Source organism: Taurulus bubalis (genome assembly GCF_910589615.1).
Source record: "Taurulus bubalis genome assembly, chromosome: 4".
Classification (NCBI taxonomy): Eukaryota; Metazoa; Chordata; class Actinopteri; order Perciformes; family Cottidae; genus Taurulus; species Taurulus bubalis.
In genome coordinates, this window is record NC_136592.1 from 29,915,685 (window position 1) to 29,935,548 (window position 19,864).

Below are 19,864 nucleotides of genomic sequence, written 5' to 3' on the forward strand. Positions count from 1 at the left end.
TTTGTTTTGCGGGAGGCAGACAGTACAAGCTATGCTCAACCAACTTACCCTCCAGTCGTCCAGATGTGCCATACAGCGGTACGAATAATTTAGTGCATCAAGAACAACCGCAGAATAATGTCTCTTCTGGAGAAACGCTGTGTTGTTTGAGAGCAGAGTTGTGAACGAGCAGTGACTCCCTCCCCTGGTTGTAGGTATGCACGCGATGGACACATCAGTGTTTCAGTACCCAGGGATCCTTGAGTGCAGTCCCCAAAGACAGAGGGAGGAATACTTGAATAATTAGCAACCCTTTCTTCCCACCCTCAGATGTCACCACTGAGGTGCCCGAGAAAGGCATTCAACTGGAGCTGCAGCAGGGGCCAACAGAAGTCAGCTTGCTGGGCTTGTTGTCTAAAACTGTGGTTGTGTGTTTCCAGAAAAAAAGTTAGCTTTTCCTTTTACTTCAAAATGCCAATGCACAAAGTATTATGTAATGTATTAAAATCACATGAAGACGATCTGTGTGCATTGGACGATTTCTCAAAATTGAGCTTGAAATGATGCATTCAGATCAAATAGAACGAACAAAACTGGACAAGAAATTGAAGATTATAACTCCACACGAGGACACATTATCTATTTGTTTTCTGTTAGTTCTTTGAGTTGACATTGCAGTGTTTTTGTACGTCTTTTCAAATTATGAGAATCATTATCTGGAGCAGCCTAAACCTTCATAAAGGTTCAATTATTGTGTTGGACGGCCTCCAAGTCTGGAGTATTCCCATAGGACTTAAACGCAGCATCACTAAAGCGCCATGGCCAAGGATCCCTGCAAGAATCCTCCTTTTTTGTTCTTCTCCCTCTGAGCGCAGTCTGCCCCGCGGGGCCACAGGGAGCCAATCAGATGGCAGACTGGGTGTCAACTGTGAGCTGGGAGTACGGAGCGCTTTTAGCCAGTTTACCTCCACTATTCAAATCCCGGGCTGCGTGAGAATAGACGCGGAGCGCGCGCAGAGACACAGACGGTGCTCGCGCGCCCGCGGTGTCCTTTTGCTTTTACAAATCGGGAGAAAAATAAATAAAAATAAGATATGATAATTACAGAACGTTGGCATTCATAATGATCATTTATATGTATTTTCTGCAGGAATATTTTTTTTGTTATACTTTGTTCGACGAGCGCCTTGAATACAACGCGTCCTAAACAGGGCGGTTGGCAACGTGTCTGGCACCACGTCGGCAGAGAGGTGGACATGCCCAACGGGGAGGCTGCTTTTTAATCTCCCGGATAAAATGAAATAATATGGAGGGTATGACCTATAGAAATGTGCGGATAGAAACGCGGTATCTGATTTGACGTATCAATTATTGTATAGGCTCATTCAATAATATTATTTTTAGAAACGCATTTTAATTCAAGGTTTTCTTCCCTTATTATGTTACATACAAATACATACATAATGTATGTCATGGTGTAGCTCGTGCAGGTCTATTAACACAATTACGCACATTATGGCCTTTCTTCTACATAAAAGCACCTTGATAAAAAAAAATATTGACCCAGGTAATTTTCATATAGGCCCTTATACACTTACATTCTCACACGGAGTGTACTTGTGGCCAACACACACACACACACACACACACACACACACACACACACACACACACACACACACACACACACACACACACACACACACACACACACACACACACACACGGTGAGACCCCAAAGTCCACTGACCGGCTGACTGAGAAGTTTCCCAAACTCACCTGTGTCCTGCCGAGGCCTTGCCCTCCGTTGCCTGGACTCATTGCATGAGGGTGGTTTCTTTGCTGCCCTCCCCAGCCGTGGGCCGAGTTGCCTCCATACTGTTGCCCCGCGTCTTTCCCCAGGCCCATGCCGGCCTGCTGTTGTGCCGTGGAGCCGCTGTAGTCTTGATACGCGCCGCCGTAGCCCCGCATCATGGGGCTCGGGGACGTCAGCAGTTGGTTGAGGGTCGGGGTGGCCCCCGAGGGATGATGCTGCTGCTGCTGCTGCTGCTGCTGCTGCTGCTGCTGACTTTGTCCTGGGAACCTCTGAAAGCCCCCCGAAGCAGCTGCCAGGGGAGACTTGCCGTGACTCGCGGAGGAGTTGCTGCCCATCATCATGTTCCCAGGTTGCCGGCACCCAGAGGGGCCCATCATCCCGTAGGCCCCGCCGCCGTAGCCCCCCCGGTAGGCCGGGTACTGGTTGTACTGGCTGTTGTGGTACCCTGCTTCGTGGGAGTTCTCCATGCTGTTGTGTGCCGAGGACTGCGTTATCCCCATCCCACTGCTTTGCTGCTGCTGTCCGCCATGTTGGTCGTAACAGGGCCTCGAAGTGTAATAGTTGTTATTAAACTCAGAGTTGTTACCAGTTGGGCCCAAAGAGTGTTCGTACCTGGTGCCCATCATCCTCTCCGCGGGTTTACAGGTGAGCTCCCCCTCACCTTTTCCTGGCATGTGCTGCTGCTGCGGCTCCCCCTGGCCCCCCAACAGGTTCTCTTTGCCGCCGTGGTGTTGGTGATCCATGGCCCGGTCCCCACGGGGCCCCTGGCCGTTGTTGTTGGCGGTGTTGTTACTTTGGATCTGTCGCTGCTGATGTGGCGCAAATTGGCCGAATTGCTGCTGCGGCTGCTGCTGCTGCGGCGGCGGCTGAGGCTGAGTGGGATCTCCGCTCCCCACACATTTCAGCTTGTGGTTCGCGATCAAACCCGCTTCCATCGAGGAAGTGGTTGAATTAGTCGAAGCCGAGGCGGACGTGAGGTTATTCCCATCCTTGTCGTGGCCGTCCGACGCGTTGTGAGTCGTGGAAGTTGAATGAACCATGTTGAGCTCGTTTCGGCGGTGATGGTCTACATTATTCAGAGTCCCATCTCCGGCACCGAGCATAGGTCCAGTCCGCTGTACGGTCCCTCCTCCTCCTCCTCCTCCTGATTTCCCCGAATTGAGGTCCGGACCCAAACCGCTGGCTAATTTCTTATTTTTGTTATTAGTTCTGGTCGGAGCCGATGCAACTTGCGCAGCCATGGTCACTCCAACATCTCAGCGCGCAGTGACAGCGAGCCCCGACCAGCCGCGCACGCAGGGAATAACACAAGAGGGAAGGAAAAGAACACAAGCAGGGAGGAGAAAAATGTATTCAGTGGAAAAAGCAAGCTTTGTTCTTGCGCTGCTGTTGCTGTGGTGGAATTGTTCCGTCAGTGAGGCTTCATGTTGAAAGTTCCTCTGCCAGGTTTAAACGAAACTTTTTTTCTTCCCCCCTCCGCCTCTCCTCCATCCCGGTTCTCGGTAATATGTAGCAGCGTCTCCCGGAGCCCTTGTGGCCCAGCATGGCATGAGAGAGAGCGGGCTCTACAAGCTTATCCACCTCCAGGGCTCCGGCGCGCCTCACATGGAAAACCCGGACTGGAGTAGCGGACCATACACACTCTGCATTCGGATGTTTCGGTGTTTTACGTTGCCTTGAAGGAGGATTTTACACTTTCAGAAGAAAAAGAAAAACATGCATTGATGGTGGCCATTTGTTCACACGAGACACGTGTTATAAAACCCAGGTATCTTTCAATAATTGCACATCAGACGGTCAACAAGGAACGGCTCCTTCCCTTGAGTTTAAAGAGCATATTACTTTTTAAACAAGCAATAACCGAGACTGATCGGGCATTTCCAATTTACGCAGGGACATTGCTGCTCCAGTCCACACGGATCCTTCAAATAAACGCACCAGCAGATGTTAAGTTTGCCCGACTGAGTTTCTACGCAATTATCCAGATCTGATTTTCCCTCTTCCCAGCCCCTCTCTGTCCCTCGGCTCCAGCCAGTTCTCTGCAGCTCTGACAGGAGTCGGACACGCAACCACACGCTGTGCGCAATAATGTTGCCATCGGAATAAGAATGTAATCACACTTTATAGTGGCTATAGCGTTGTAATATCTGCACCACAGAGTGCATCCCCTATACTCCAATCACTTATTTTCAGTCTGAAAAAGGAGTAATGCTCCCCTTCAGAGTAGCACAGCAATCAGTGGGGGAAACCATGAAAATATCACAAATTATGAACGGTTTAATATGCGGGGCTATTTGATGTGATAGCAGATTTAAAAAAATGCCATTCAGTATGATTAGGTCACTTAAAACTCACTCCGTAGGAATGTAATATGAATATTATGAATATTAAAGCCATTCTTCATTAGGGGTCTTATTTGAATAAAAGGCTACATTCTTTAATTTCCTTTATTTGATTTACATTGTAAGAGAGGAGCCAGTCTGAAATGATAATGAAAGAAGAAAAAAAAAAGAAGAAGAACAAAATCAACCCCAGGCTGCAGTGTAGGACCACACAAAACCAAAGTCTACAAGATATGCTATCCCTATCCCATCAGTGGTATTCAAACATGAATGTAAAATTGTGCTTAGTAAAGAAGCTGGGGTGTCTGTTGGGACTTGAGTGAGCAGAGGGTCTGCTTTGATGAGATCAGATGCATTTGATCAGCAGAGGGAGCTATGGATGAAAGAGGAGGGGAGGGGAGAGCGGAGGGGTGGGAAGAGAAGCATTTTGGGGATGAGAGTTGTGCTGAGGATGGCCGTGGTAATGAAGATGACTGGTGGCGGCGGGAACAAATGTGACGATGACAACGAAGATGCCAGTGGTGGAGGTGACGGTGACCATAGTAATGCTGGTGACGAGGTTCTCCAACTCGTAATTGTTGCTTCAGGTCACATATTGGTGAAAGGAGGAAGGAGCAATTCACTCTGCCTAATAGTGTGTACAGTTCAAGATAATTCACTGTGAAGCCATGTCCATGACAATGGTAAGACCCCTGCTGGAGACACAGTGTTAGTACAAGTTCCCCAAACATAATAATAAATGTATACAAACACAAGCAGAAACACACCTTATGTTTCAGTAGGGCAGAAATGAATGTCAGGGTATAGGACGGCCTTATACAAAAATATGAACTTCGCTACTTGAAGAAAAGAAAATAATCACATTATTACAACAAGAGGTTTAATCTCACGTTTCCAAATAGGAGCTCAATCATAAGAGAATAAAAGTGAGTGACACCCCTAGAAACCTCTCCCAGCCGTTTTCCTTTATGAGCCCATATGGCAGAGAATAAAAGCTATAATGTTGTTATGGTCCAACAACAAAGTCTCCATGGTGTTCACCATTCAGTATACTCAGGCCCAGCCTATAGCGTCAACAAGACCAGATGGCTATTCATCTATAGGACACCCCGAGAAGACATCGCGGTTACACCCTCCGTGTATGAGTGTGTGTGTGTGTGAGAGAGAGAAATGTGTAGGTGATGGAAGATAACTGCTGTTGGTCTGTGTATGCGTAGACAAAACAATATCTCCATAAATGATCAGGAACGTCTCCATGGTCGGGCTTCATCATTGCTTACGTGCACCTTTTCTGATGAGAACCAGCCTCATCCTCACCCTTCCTGCTCTCTGTACTTTGTGCACATGATGATTCCGGCTCCCATCAGTGTCCCAGATCAAAGCCTCAGCTCTGATTTCATCTAGAGCAACACTAACGCTGACAGTGAGGGGACCTGGAGCATTAGCATATTCTATGATGGCGCCGGGCTTTTCAAGCCGTTGCCTCGGCTGCAGCTCTGGGTGTGCGCTGTGGCTTTGCAACTCTAATTTTCCTCCCTCGCTCATTAAAAAAAGCCCACTGTTCTCCTATTAATTCGCAGACACACTGATCTGTTTGAATGGCGAGGATGTGTGTGTGTGTGTGTGTGTGCAGGGAGGAGGGAGGTGGAGGAGGGCAATGGCTCAGCGCATTTGCATTTATGTTTAATTTATAACCTTCAGGGGCCCCCTGATGCAGCAAGATTGAAACAATAACTCCAGACAAACACGGGAAGAGAGGAGGAGGAGCCGGAGGAGGGTGGATGGAATTAAAAATATACAGATCTGGGATGGTATGTGCTTTGCATACGTGTGTAAGATGTGTGTGTGTGTGTGTGTGCTGTTGTGTGCGCAGCCATGTGCATGCATTTTTGTATTCACTCGTGCATCTGTATCAAGATGTATATGAAACTCTCTCTCTCACACACACACACACACACACACACACACACACACACACACACACACAGAGAGCAAGGCAGAGGTCTCCAATCCGCGGGGGGATAACATGCCACGGTGAGTGTCTGTCAGGAGGAGAGCTGGAGTCTGTTCCGGGGGAGTCTGCAGGGATCTCCCCCCAGCACCACAGAACAGAAGAGCACAGCACAGCAGAGCAGACAGACAGCAGCAGCAGCAGCAGCACAAGCCTGGCCAAGCACAGAAAGTGGGTCAGCCCAAAACACACACACATGCACACTCAGATACACTCACACACAGCTCAGACGGATGCAGCCCCGGTGTCACACTGTGGGTGTGTTTGGATGAAAAAGAGAGAACGAGCGTGCAGGGAGAGCATGCATCGTGGATGGTTTGTGTACGTGAGCCAGACTATATTTTGCAGTAGGGGTGTTGAAGGTGGGGGAGACTTGTTTAAGATGAGGGGTGGACGGCTAAGGAGGAGGAAAAGGAGGGTGGAGCTGAGACAAAAAGCCAGCCAGCCATTGTGAGCACACCCTATGGAAGTGCATCAAATTGATCCATAGTCTTTTCATTTCAGGCTTGGGTAAATAACAGCATTTGAATTGATCAGTCTGCAAATCCAAGCTAGGATGGGCTTTGGAGCATGCGGTATGTGCGTGTGTGTGTGTGTGTGTGTGTGTGTGTGTGTGTGTGTGTGTGTGTGTGTGTGTGTGTGTGTGTGTGTGTGTGGCTGCTAACAAAACACATCTCTTATTCCTTCCAGCTCCTCGCGGAGTCGAGGGCCTCACCAGAGCCCTACAAACGGCTATGATGGATAAAATGTTTTCAACAACACTTGAGAAGAGTGGATGCTATTGTGTCCGCCTGTACACTGAAACACAGAATCGCAGAATTCCCAGGACGCCGCATGCTCTATTTATGTGTTATGAAAAACATGACTCAAAAGAAAAACGGAAAACAGCTATGCTCTACTTTCACTGTCAGCTATCATGTGAAGTGTGAAGAGGAGGAAGAGGATGAGAGGGAGATACAGACAGGGAGAGGAGAGTAGAGGAGAGTGATTTTCTTCATCCACAGATCCTATTCTGGAGGTGACAGGGGACTGGGCTCTCAGGAACCTCCCCCACCACCACCACCTCCATCCCCTCCTCCCTCTCTGATGCCTGTCACCGCTCCTCTCCTTCCCTCCCTCCCTTCTCCTGACTGGAGGAGTGTGTGAAGTGTCCCCCGAGAGGCACAGACTCAAAGACGGTATTTACAAGATCCACACTGAGCCCACTTTTAACTGCCTGTGAAGAACTTCTCCCGCCGCCTTTGATGTGCAAACCTAATGGGGGAGAGCTCGCCGGCAGTCATTGCATATGTTAGCGCGGCAACGTGAGCTAATCCGCTAGCATTGCAAGGTAAACTTCATGCTGCTTGTAGTAAAGTGAACACTTCAAATGCTGTATAGCTTTGGTGCATTGCTGCCCTTGGAAAAGTCCCTATTGGCATTAAAGCTGACGCGATGCATCAACTGTTACAGCAACTTAGTGGCACCAGCAGCAAAAGACGAGAACTTTGCCTATTTCTCGGCGGATTTAGCATATTCATGAGTCGGTATATGGAAGCCTGTTGATGTGACCGTCAAGACTATAGTATAAACGCCATACGATGTGCAAAATATAAACCCAATGACGTGATTATTCATCCTTTATAGTAAGCAGATTTTACACCATGTCTTTACTGGGATTTTGTTTTTAAGTGGTGCAATAAATCACAGAGCTTTTTTGATTCCCCTGCCACTTGACATTTCTCCCCAGATGGGATGACTAACATCAACAAAGAAGTCAGCAGAGCGAGCTCTCCAACACCGAAAAAAACCCCGCCACAGCCTTCAAGTCTGTTTAAAGACGTTTCCTTTGTTCTGCTTTTTGGCGTAAATGGTCTTGTGGAAATAGAACTGGCGCATTAGAGCAACTAGCGCCCCCTGTCTGCTGTCAATTGAGAGGTCAAAGGTCAGATCCCGGGACTTACGTTATATATAATCAGTTAAAGCACAAATTCACAGAGGTAAAACACGGACACGTCCAACTTTGGCTTTTAACAACAGCACGGAAAGGAAGGCTTTCGTGAAGAAAAAAAAACAGAAGCATTTGGAACGATTTTTGAATTAGGCTAATTAGGTTTGTGTTTTGTTTGTTGTTCAGGAGGCATGATCAAAGTGATATTTCACCAATTTGTGTCAGCTCCGGAGGAAGAGAGGAGGAAGAGTTTGGAGAATGCTGCCTATTAATCTCCACAGGTTCAGCGTGCTGTGCGTTAGGGACGGTAATCAAAACAAGAGAATTATGAATAATGAAAAGTGTTGATCAGAAATGGAACAAAACAGTAGATTTGTGCTTTGTTTAGTGGCTTATTAGTAAGAGGATTGGACTCAGTGGTAATCTCATATTGTCTCGTTTTTCTAGCTCTTTAAAGTTGGAGGGGGGGGGGAGGGGGGCATGCTCAATACACCCTGCTCAGCCTGAGTGGAAGAAAAAAAAAATCAAAGGGATGTGGATGACTTGACCCAGGAGCTCAGAGTCTGAGAGCAACTGGCTGTTTTGATCTTATCTAATATTTATGAATAACTTCCTTGATATTTCCTTCGCTCCATGAAGCCGTCCGCTTTTACAGTGTTACACAATGATGTCTTAGAGGGGCGATGACGGAGATCAAACAGGGGACTGGGCTCAGAATACAGAGCGCGCTCTCTCTCTCTGTAGCCCGAGAGGAAACTCAGCAGCAAGCTATCTAACGCTGTGTGATTGAAATACAAGCTCCACTAGGCTGCAGCGTGCAGTGTGATGATATTTGTATTTGCGTCTCTGTCAAAGGAATATGGGCACGGAGAGGGAAAACGCTGTCACCGTTTGAGCATAAAGACGCGTGTGTGTGTGTGTCTGTGTGTGTGTGTGTGCGTGTGCTCCTACTTGTGATTGCATCGGTTGCATCTTTTCCTGTGTATGTGTGTTTCTCTGCAATGGATGTGATTCCACAATCTGCCTATCCATGGCTCTCACAGAGCCTCTCGCCACAGAACCATTCGAGGCTGTTTGGATCAGTAATAGCCTTAGATGCTTTTCACTATCTCTTCACAAAAAGTCAAGTGTTCTCAACATGTTATTTGCCCAAAGTGGCCCTGTTCCAAGGCACTATTGTTAGCCTAATGGAGGCTAGACGACACTAAGACTCTAATTATGGACACCAACGATCAGCCGTGATAATATTGCAAGCAAAGTGGGTAATTTGTGGCTGTTGTGTTGAAGGGTTGAGGGGAGGCGAAGAAAAGGGGGGGGGGAGGGGGGATGAAGGGAGGTGGGGAAGTTGTTTTCTTGTGTCATCGCCCCATCGTCCGTCACCCTAATCATTCCCCCGGAGCAGAGAGCCAAGATGTGGGCACAGCAGGAGAATATTAATGGACTGTATGACATTATGGTTCCCGCCCATTCAAAAGGAATGTTCTATTACATTATGGGCCATCAACAGGTGATTTCTCACCACTCACTAGGCTCCATCGAGGTATACTCCTATTTCATAAAGTGCCTGCATGGCACAGCTCGAGTGCCTATTCGTCTTGTTTAATAAAGATATTACACATACAGTTGACTCGTGCTTATAGATCAATGGCTTGTTTGCCACTAAGCTAGCTGCCTAGCGTTCCTCAGATCTACCTGAGAGATTATCCAATAAAAATTGACTGAGAGTTCACAATTTGATTGAATGGATTTCTGCGTACAAAGCCAAAAGGGTGGAGCAATGACAAGTCATCTCTGCATCATAGCACATTGTAGTAACATAATTACCGCAAGTAAAAGGTTGGACGAAGCTTGGCCTTTAGCTTAAGTGAGGCCTGAGGTAAACAGCTTATCACGATCAATACAGTGCAGTGCCAGAATTGGCAAGGCAGACACCAAAGCAACGCAGCCAGCCTGTGCCTATTCTGTCAACACCCCCAAATCAAAGCCCCTCTCCCTTGAGTGATCTGTCCAAACAATTAAAATGGAACCTCTTTGTAGCATCACACTTAACATGTCAGACAGAAAAATGAAAGGAGCCCCGTGTGTTGGAGCCGCATGCCGCGACGCCTCCCGTGACAAGCCCCTCGGAGAGAGCGGCACGCCACAGGAGTGACGGCACTGTTCAAATTTTAAATATGTTTTGACACAGAATCAAAAGTTGCTCGCCATTACGGGGGGTGGGGGGGGGTGAGAGATTCCCCGGTTTTCTGTGTGATCACTTATTAGACCCCTAGGTGAACGAGGCAGAAATACTGCCACCTGAATATTCTCTTTGCGCTTTCTTTGCACTTTTTCTTTCTTTCTTTTCTCCAGGAGATCTGGGAATCATTTCACATTGTGAGATATCATTTCATAGTAAGATTGAAGCTCTGATCTCTCCACATCTGAGGCTCATGAAAAGCCCTCAGTGATCAATGAGGATTCCTGCGTGACTTGCTGGGGTTTTTATCTGCTTCGCATTCTCTCTTCTGGTGTCCAAAGCCAGGTTTGCTGCCGCTCCATTTCTGATTATAGTAGCAGAGAAGATTTGACAGCTTTGCTGCTGCAGCTCTGACAGCAAATGTTGGGCTATTTCTAACAATCCTGAAAATACACTGAACTCGAATAACCAAGATGTGTCTGTCTGTTTGAAAGCTGATTGGCTTGATGAATTTGATCCCCAAAGCACACTGATTGGACGAGAACTAATCAGGCGACCAATCCCATCAATCAGAATAGCTGCCATCTGACATCTTTTTTGTCATATGACAATGCCGTTGTGTGGCGAATAATACATTTTCCTTTCACATTAATAAGCTTGAGTGGCTTTAAACATAATGGAAAGCAAGACTATTTCATGGGCTTTCACTGTACTCTATACATAATCCTGAAGATGAAATTCCTAATCTTCTACCAAAACAGGGGAGAGTTTTTTTTAAAGCAAGACCCCAATTATGCCCAGCCACCAAATTAGCATGTTTAATGCAGCAAAATGTTTTAATAAAGAATAAAAGCAAGGCAGCAGAAAACAAAAGCCAACTGGGTAATAAGATTATCTTTGCAAGGCGCCCAGTGCACATTATTGTAGTTCACACAAATGAAAGAGATTATAAATCACATTCAAAACAGCCTAATCCGTGAAAGACTCCCGATATGATTACTTTCTATTACGTTTGGTGACTGAGTGCGATGGATTTATCTGGAATCCTGAGGAGTCTTTAAAGTACGGTTGGACATGAAGGCAAAGAGCCAGTTGAAGATTAGTTGAATCCATCGGTGATAAGCTTCAACAGTTTGGCCACAAACAGAGATAAACACAAAGTGCTGAAGACCAGATGATGTAGTAAACAATCGACAGCTATAGATTATCCCTGCGGATCAGACATTTACATAATGTATCAAAGGTGTTATCGCTTTGCAAAATACACAATTTGATGAGTTACTAAATTCCGTCAAGAAATTGTTAGATTTTTAAGTTCTAAGTCGCTACAAATGCCACCTTAAGTGCTGTTTGGAGTGCTCTACGTGTGGTTGTAGGTGTTCCCCCTGCTGCGTCCCATCTCTCTTGGGCCCATTACAGCCTCCTTCATCCCTGACCTCCTCTTAGTTCCTGACAAGGTCAAACATCTCCCATTAGGGGAAACCGGGCCTCGCCTTTTGCCGGAGAAGTATCCAAGTCGCGCATCGTGAAGGTCAGGGGCTGCATAATGAACTGGAAAATGTCACTTATATTACTCCACCATTTAAATAGCGGATTTTCCGCCACCAGGAACAAGGGTGATATTTACCCTTTTTTTTCCTGCGCAGGCCCGGAGCGAAGAGTCCTCTTAATCCAGCTCGGGGTGTGAAATTGAGTCGTATGTGTGAGGGAACGAGATTTCCTGGTTCCAGAGATGAGTGAGTCTGCTGTGTTATACTACACTACAACCAAGCCTTCTTCACCAGGGGGAAAACATGTGGTTAGTGGTGACTACAGTGGCAGAAAATCACCTACTGGATACTAAACATCAGAAATGATGGCAATGAAGATAAGAGCGAAACAAAACAGCTAAATAAGATAGTAATTGCATGATTGATAGTCTTCTAATGCCAAAATATATGCCCACTGAAGTGACGGAGCAATTACTAATTATTAGTCTGATTATTCACATTTCCCGGCACATCCACACACCGACAGGAATGTCAACGGCTGCATAAATTAGCGTGAGAATAAAACAAGAGAGGCGACAGGGCTGAGATGACAAAAGGGCATCCAAAGGAGAATGTTAATAATGATTCCTCTAAAACAATTTCCATTAATTTTCAGCCATCTCGCCGGGGAGTAATATCTACATGCCTGAGGCATGTTTAAATTGCATAGTCTGCCTGAGAAAAGAGACAAAGACTCCCCAGTGTCCAGCTGCTCTCATCAGAACAGGACGACTCGAGGAACACCCGGGAGACAGCGCCACAATGGTGGAAGGTAAGCTAATAGCACAGCATCAAGCCAGGAGAGAGGCAAACTGGATACTCATTGTTTTGAATGATGCTGTGCAACAACACACATGAGACATGAGCAAGCCAACGCTGGATTTCCTGGGTTTTCCTTCACTTGATGTGAAGACGCATCGCCTCAGGTGGACAGTACTGCCAGGTTCTAGCGCTATCGGTGCTGCCCGCTGCATAGCTAACAGGCAATGTCAAAGGTAGGACGTGAATAATACGATCATTTCATATTCTGACTCCCTGCCAGGGAATATGTCACTTGGACACCGGGGCCACATACCCAGTCAGCGTGTGAAGGCAGAGATGGGGGGCCGAGAGCTTTGTTGAGAGCAGAGGGAAGGCAGCCAGCTAATGTCACACATACCAGCATCGGGGATCTTCTCCACCCCCCCTTAAAGTTATTCTGTGGCCGAGCTGGCATCTCGCCTCTCTTCACGGCCAACGCGAGCCCGCTTTGCTCGGTGACACCGGGCGAGTCTCCTGGGTATGGGCACACCTGGCAGACTGTCAGCGGGCACAGGTTTTAAGAGAGGGCAAAGAGGGTAAGACGGGGAGGGGCTGGCGCTCTGGGATATCTTTAGGCAAGAGATGACAGTGTTTAACACACTGCAGCGAGTCAGATGCCTCCACCCGCCTTTTCATTCAGTTTACAGACACATAACAAATACAGATATTGACAGAAACACTTTATCAGTATTCAAATTACACTGTGGCTTACTTTTTTTTTTGCTTAACTTTCCAAAAATACCTGTATGAAACAACACATGATGGCCGCCCATGAGCCATGATGACAATGACCTCCCTGCACATGCCCAGATCAATCATGTTCCATGTATTATTGACAGAGGATACTCAGCAAGCCTAGCCAAGGCAGAGTTGTGCACACACATTTACAATGACAGATGACACGACATTAGCTTTTCAATAGATTTGTCTTACATAATTCATTACAGCATTAGAAATGCTAATGAGATATCAGTTTTTAAGACCCCGCAAACTTGAGATCTGGTTGCTTCTGGGGAGCTCAGGTCTCTTTTGGGGAGGGGGCTAAACGCACTCTGGCTCACCTGTAATGCGAACACTGACTTTGAATGATTTTACTGATCCAAAACACGACACAATTTCAGTATTTTAGTGTCTGAAACATGATGTACAACATTATGAGCATCATTGACTGATATTAGCTTGATGCCGAAGGTTGGATTTTGTTTAACGTTCGACTTTTATTTCTTAAAAACAAGACAATCAATTTGAGAGATATAATCGGTCCCGTTCCAAATATATTGTTTTGTACTTACTCTCCATAAAGTACACAGCATTTCTAAGAATTCGTTTTAAAACATGCAAGGGAAATACAAAACCACCCAGCAGAACCAAGCACACATTCATAGCATCTCACCCAAGACGAGATCATAAAAACAAAGTTTCCCCCCCAATAAAACTTTTCTAATATCCTGTCCCTTGCCTGCTTCTCAAAGAGGTTAGATGTCTCATTTGCAAGTGAGGGCCAGGAGAAGAGACGGCTGCCCACCGGCCTGTCTGTCAGAGGAGCTCGCTGGGGAAAGCGTGTGCGCACGCTCGAAGGAGTGTGTGTGTGTGTGTGTGTGTGTGTGTGTGTGTTGATTAATATCAGGAGGGCAGGGCAGTGCTCAGACTGCGGCTGTCGTTGAGAGCGACAGAGGACAGTTCTTTTCACTGCCGCCCAGGGAGAAGTCTGCTGGCGGAGGGGGTAATGAGCCAGAAACAAGAGAGAGGAGAGGGCTGAGAAGAGAGGAGTGGAGGAGGCACAAGGACAGGCCGCCATCACCCCCCTCCACACACACACACACACACACACCTCACACACACCCTTCACTCAATCTCTCTCTTTCCTTTACGCCGCCATCCCTCACACACCCACAGCAAGCCAAGCACCATCAAGGTTTCCCTGGATTTTTTTTTTTTTTGCTTCACCATTTGACACTCATTCCCTACTTCCGTCCGTCTGGCTCTCTGTCTGTTCTGCTCTACATCACACTCTAACTTGAAAAATACATTTGTATGTGCCTGCATGCACACATTCACGGGTTAGGCACACAGGCATCCTTGCATTCCCAGTCACATGGGACCTTTCCATTTTGTAAGGTTACATGCACACTATGCACACTACATTACACCCAATTATTACTGCTCACGAAGGTTACATGGTTTGAAGAAGAAGAAAAAACTTGACTAATAACGCGGCATTGTTTTTTACGAATTAATGGACATTTTGGAATATCTGCTTCCCATGCTATTACAAAGAATATATGAATAACGTCTCTATGTATTCAACAGTAGCTTCAAGATGTGTTCAGCCTTGCTTCGCATAGCGACTAGAAGTTAGCCTGATTGATTGATAATGCCCAGAAGGATTTGTGGTAAACAGTAAACAGGATCACTGTGACATTCTATTACTTTTGGGTTACTACATCCAATTACTAAGTTAACACACTTGAAGCTGCTCTAACCTTGCAAACTTCTAACTTGAAGAATTAGTATGAGTACTTCATAAAGTGTCTGTCATCTTCTTAAATACAGAATTCCATGCTGCAGCTACCGCTGTTCTCCAAAGCCACGAAACAGGTGCAATGCTTCACCATTACGTGAAAAGAAAAAATGTTTCGAGGCCCTGTAAATCTCTCTGCCTTACACCGGCACTCGTACAATGCTCATAACAGCGGTGCCTGAGTGCAGTGAGCCGTACAGAACTGACACAGCCACAGGAAAAATGGGGCAGCATGTGTCTTTTCACAGTGGCCAGAGGGCGATGAGGTAAACAAGAGGCCATGGGTGGGGATTAAGAATGGATGTTCAGTGTTATGGCCGGGTCGTGGTGTCAGGGGCTACTCGTGCTGTCTGAGAATACTAGTTTTTTATTCATTTTTTGTAGACCGTGTGCTTTCTAGATGGAGGATTGGGACTATCTGCGGAGATAGGATGCATCCACTAAGACTTATGAGAGAGAGCTGGGCACAGGGGGGTGGGTGGGAGGAAATAACATGAGCAATTTCATAAATGGAAGGGAGAGGCTGTGACTTCCTAAATCGTCTGTGAAAGACAGAGGGAGGGGGGCCGTGAAGCGGGGGAGATGGTGAGCGAAGGGGACGACAGGGAGAGAGATGGAGGGAGGCGAGAGGGAGCGTGACGCAAAGTGTGAAAGAGAGAGGAGAGCCTGGTCTTGGTGGTAAATGGATATAACTGGGTGAGGGAGGCAGGGGCAAAGTGAGAAAGAGAGAGGCTGGAGAGATGAAAAGATGAAGAGGGCAGATTTCCCACCAGCTGAGTGAGCACCTCTATTACCCTTTCTCTCTCCCTCCATGTCTCCCTCTGCCATTCCCTCCCCTGCTCTATCTCTGTGTCCTATCAGCCTCAGTATGGCATCCTCTCACATCAGATTAGCTCCAGCCCAGAGAGACGGTTCAAACTCCTCTGTCAAAGTTATTTAAAACACATCTGACGGTGAGGCCACGCTCCATTCTGCTCCCGCTCACCATCTGTCTTTCTCCCTGTTCGTCCTTGACAAGGCCTAAACTTAGGCTGAGGCTGGAGCTCCCGCTTCGGCAGCTCAGCTGGGATGTACATCTCCCCATGGCGTCAAAAGTCACTATCAATCAAACATGAGGGTGCGGGGGAGGACCTAGGTGTGGCGGGAGGCAGGAAGGAAGTGAGTCTGTAGGAGACTTGCATAAATCACCAGTCGGGGGAAAAGATGTCAGATATAAACATGACCTGGATATTTAGATTAAAATGTCCTCTAAGAGCGCAGATGTAAAAAATGGAACTACAGATTAAGCACCATTTTAAACTGCATAATTTTCTAGACAGCTAGAGAAATTACTTTTACCAACGAGAAAAACAGCTTGCTTACTATCCTCTCGTATGATTTTGGTTTACATGCCGTGCAAATGGATAAAAAGGCATGTTAGGTGAGGGCTGAACACTGCAGTCCCATAGAGCAGTTAAAGGGAAGCGTGGCTTTATCGAGGCATGACTTTGCATTGAACAGACTCCTGGGAACGAGACAAACAGATCAGGCCGTGAGCCACTGTGTCAAGGCTTCATCCCTCCTGATGAGAGAGGCCAGTTCGGTGTGGCCCGGCACAGCCCGGCACAGCCCATTTTTTCGACAGAGACGGCTGTTTGAGCTCTCCAGTCATGGCCTCGGTGATGAATGGCCTCCACTGCCAGGGAAAGAAAGGAAAAAAAGGGGCCTGGGAGCCCTCTGAGGATCAATATGTACGCACAGGAGGACCTGCTTCGCATGTTAAAAACCCCGATCCAGTCCCAGCCCCCACTTGCTAGCTCCGCTGTCTCCTGCATCACTGACGGACAAGCCTCTGGGAGCGGGTGGGCGGGGAACTGAGGCTGAGAAGGGAGGACTTCTGAGTGTGTACGTATGGGCGCATGTGTATCTACATGAAGTGTGTCAGCAGGTTTCTAGAGGGGCTGGCATGTCAGCATACTCAAGGTCGCAAGACGCACACGCTCAAGCACGCTGCGCAAATCCGACCGCTGTTGATGCTCTGAAAAGGGCCACACTGTGACATGCTAATTCAGAGGTGTCTAAGGCGATGGATATCCTATTAATGAGCCCAAAACAATGACTAGACTAATGAGCTTATAATGGGAATATTGAATGCATGGGAATGGGATTGGGCCTCGTGTGAGCCAAGAAAAGGGGCCGTTGAATGAGAGCCAATGCACAAGGGCCAGAGGGCTAAAAGCTCGAGACGAATACAAACTGCGAGGGGCGTAGCGGCGGCTGTAGGGTCCGGGCTGTGTGGAGGGGGGCGCACAGTCAACCCAAATCAATACACCCCTACCCGCCTTGCCTCGTTGGGTCTGTGATATACGAGAGCAGGCAGCTTCTCTGAGCATAAATAAAACATGAAAATGCAACAAATTATCAGGCCGAATGGACAGAGATCTATTTACTCAGTAATGCTGTATTTTTTTTATTTGTCAGATCAGTCTGAGGGTGGGAGGGACAGATTGTTACCCTGCATCCAATTTGAGTCAACCGAGTGCTGAGATGTGATTCAGCTTCTGTTTGTGAATTAATGAATTAATCAAAGATCGGTCGGTTTGGGGGGGGAGGGAGAGAAGCGAACCGAGCAAACGGCAAGCTGTGATGGGCTAATAGCTGGAAAGGGAATTACAGTCCAATTGCTCTGTCTTATTCTGGCTCTAATGCTGCCGAGGCCTTTTGCTACGAGCCGGGCAGCCCCTCCGTGTGATTTGATTCCATTTGGAGAGCCTTATTTTCCTCTTGATGTCACACATTAAGGACCTTGGTATTCACCAGAGCAGGAAAAAAGCAGGAGGACAGTCAGAGCAATGGAATGGATTAGCACACAGCTGTTGAGACCGGGCAGGTCAATGTTTTAAATCTCTGGCCCTGTCCGCTTAAATCTGCTGGCCTGTACTTCACAGACACTCTGTGGATCTAAAAGGGATGAATAGCTCTGAGCAAGATGGTTGAGAATAAAAAAAAAACTCTGGTTTCCTAAAGGGTGAGGCGTTGCCATGATAAAAACGGGCCGTTAGTTGCCAAGCGAGACAATCCTTAGAAGTGGTTTTAAAACAACAGAGGCCACATGGAAAGGATCCTAATGTGGAACAGCTGACTGGTCTTTCCACGTTTACTTAATATTACCGCACTCTTCAATGGATGATACTTTAAATTCTTGAAAATATTATATATTCTATGTCAATGGTTAACCGTTGAACCGATAATGTTTTAGCGGCTACACATGGCCTTTAGCTGAGGCTCATTCACGGTCTATATATCAATTAAACTAAAGGAAGCTTTGGCGTCCATGTAAAAAAAACACACACAGACACACACACACACACACACACACACACACACACACACTCTTGCTCTCAAATCAAATGATAGTGTATAAGAATGCAGACAAATGCGTATTGTAAACGTTTCAATTGAGAGTCAATGGGTCATCTGATCAGCCTTTTTGGAAACTACTTGGAACAATTATGAGCTGAAAACGTTTGGTCGCTAATTGCCTGTAGCATCCGGAATTGGGAGCAAAATTTACCGAAAATTACTTCCCTATCTTCCACCTTTTTTTAACAGCTCAACGTCGTCGTCTTTTTCAACGGCTTCAGTTCAGGAAGTGAATTCATCTCACAGACACGTGAAATGACAAGAATCTCTAAACGGCGCAATATCTGGCATTTCAGATTTAAATGTTAATGAATGTTTTTAAATGCAAGTCTGTTGTATATGTTCACCGTTATTTACTGGTTCATTTAAAAAAAAATGGAATATAACTTCTTTAGTTTTTTGTTTAAAAATGAAGTATATTCAATCAAATTCAATTTTCACTTCCAGAAACTCCCTCTTGAGCTCTATTACATCAGATGTAATGTTGACCTGAGGTGGACAGATGTCTCTGCTGTGTGTGTGTGTGTGTGTGTGTGTGTGTGTGTGTGTGTGTGTGTGTGTGTGTGTGTGTGTGTGTGTGTGTGTGTGTGTGTGTGTGCGTGTGTGATGCTGAGGTAAGGGATGGAGCCTTACCAGCAGTGCTTGTCTGCCCAGAACGCAGCCAGCCAATTATCCCTCTTAATTATCTATTGACGAGATGGAATTGATGTTTTTGGAGCGCTGATTGGATAATCAGGAATGTTGGCCACAGTTATTCTCCTTGGCTGGTCTCACTCATCTGTCCAATCTGGTCTCCTTGTTTGAGTAATCTGCTCAGTTACACAACATAGCCCTGCTCAACAATAATGTATGATCTCAGTGAAAGGCATGGGAGATGTTTGCTACTGAGGATTAGCATTGGAGTGCGTGCCACTGTGCATGGGTGTATTCTCACAATAGACCAATGTTCTCAGCAGCACGAAAGGCGACCTTTTCCATTCTGCTCCGTTCATTAACCTCCACCTTTATCAGCAGACAGGCCAATGCTTCTTGTGGGGCCCCATTTCCAAAACAGTCCAGTTCTTAACAAAAGAACTTAGCTACATTCATTTTTGCACTTCTTCCCCCCCACCTCTTTTTCACATCAGCAGCCTATTTCCTTTAGCGAGCTGGCACAGGACCAGGCAGGCACCGGGAACAGGAGAGCGCAAGAGTGGAGTGACACTGATTGTGCCTCCTCTAATTAAACCCTAACTGACCCCGGTGTTGGGACATCATTAGTTCTCCCTCGTAATCATCACACAGCAGCAATTACATTCTGTTTGGCCCCATTTGCATTTCGCAAGATTTCCCTGAACAATCAAAGACGGATTGG

At 46.7% G+C, this 19,864-nt stretch overlaps 1 protein-coding gene across 1 annotated transcript in view; it reads right to left on the minus strand.

Annotated features, from left to right (window-relative positions):
* The window catches only part of arid1b (AT-rich interactive domain 1B), a gene marked incomplete at both ends in the record, with an annotated part of 155,745 nt that extends 152,709 nt beyond the window's left edge, over positions 1 to 3,036 (minus strand). The window contains one exon of the mRNA XM_079216991.1: positions 1,759 to 3,036. Coding sequence (XP_079073117.1) covers positions 1,759 to 3,036 — 1,278 coding nt within the window. The remainder of the gene's footprint in view (positions 1 to 1,758) is intronic.
* Positions 3,037 to 19,864: the final 16,828 nt, after the last annotated feature.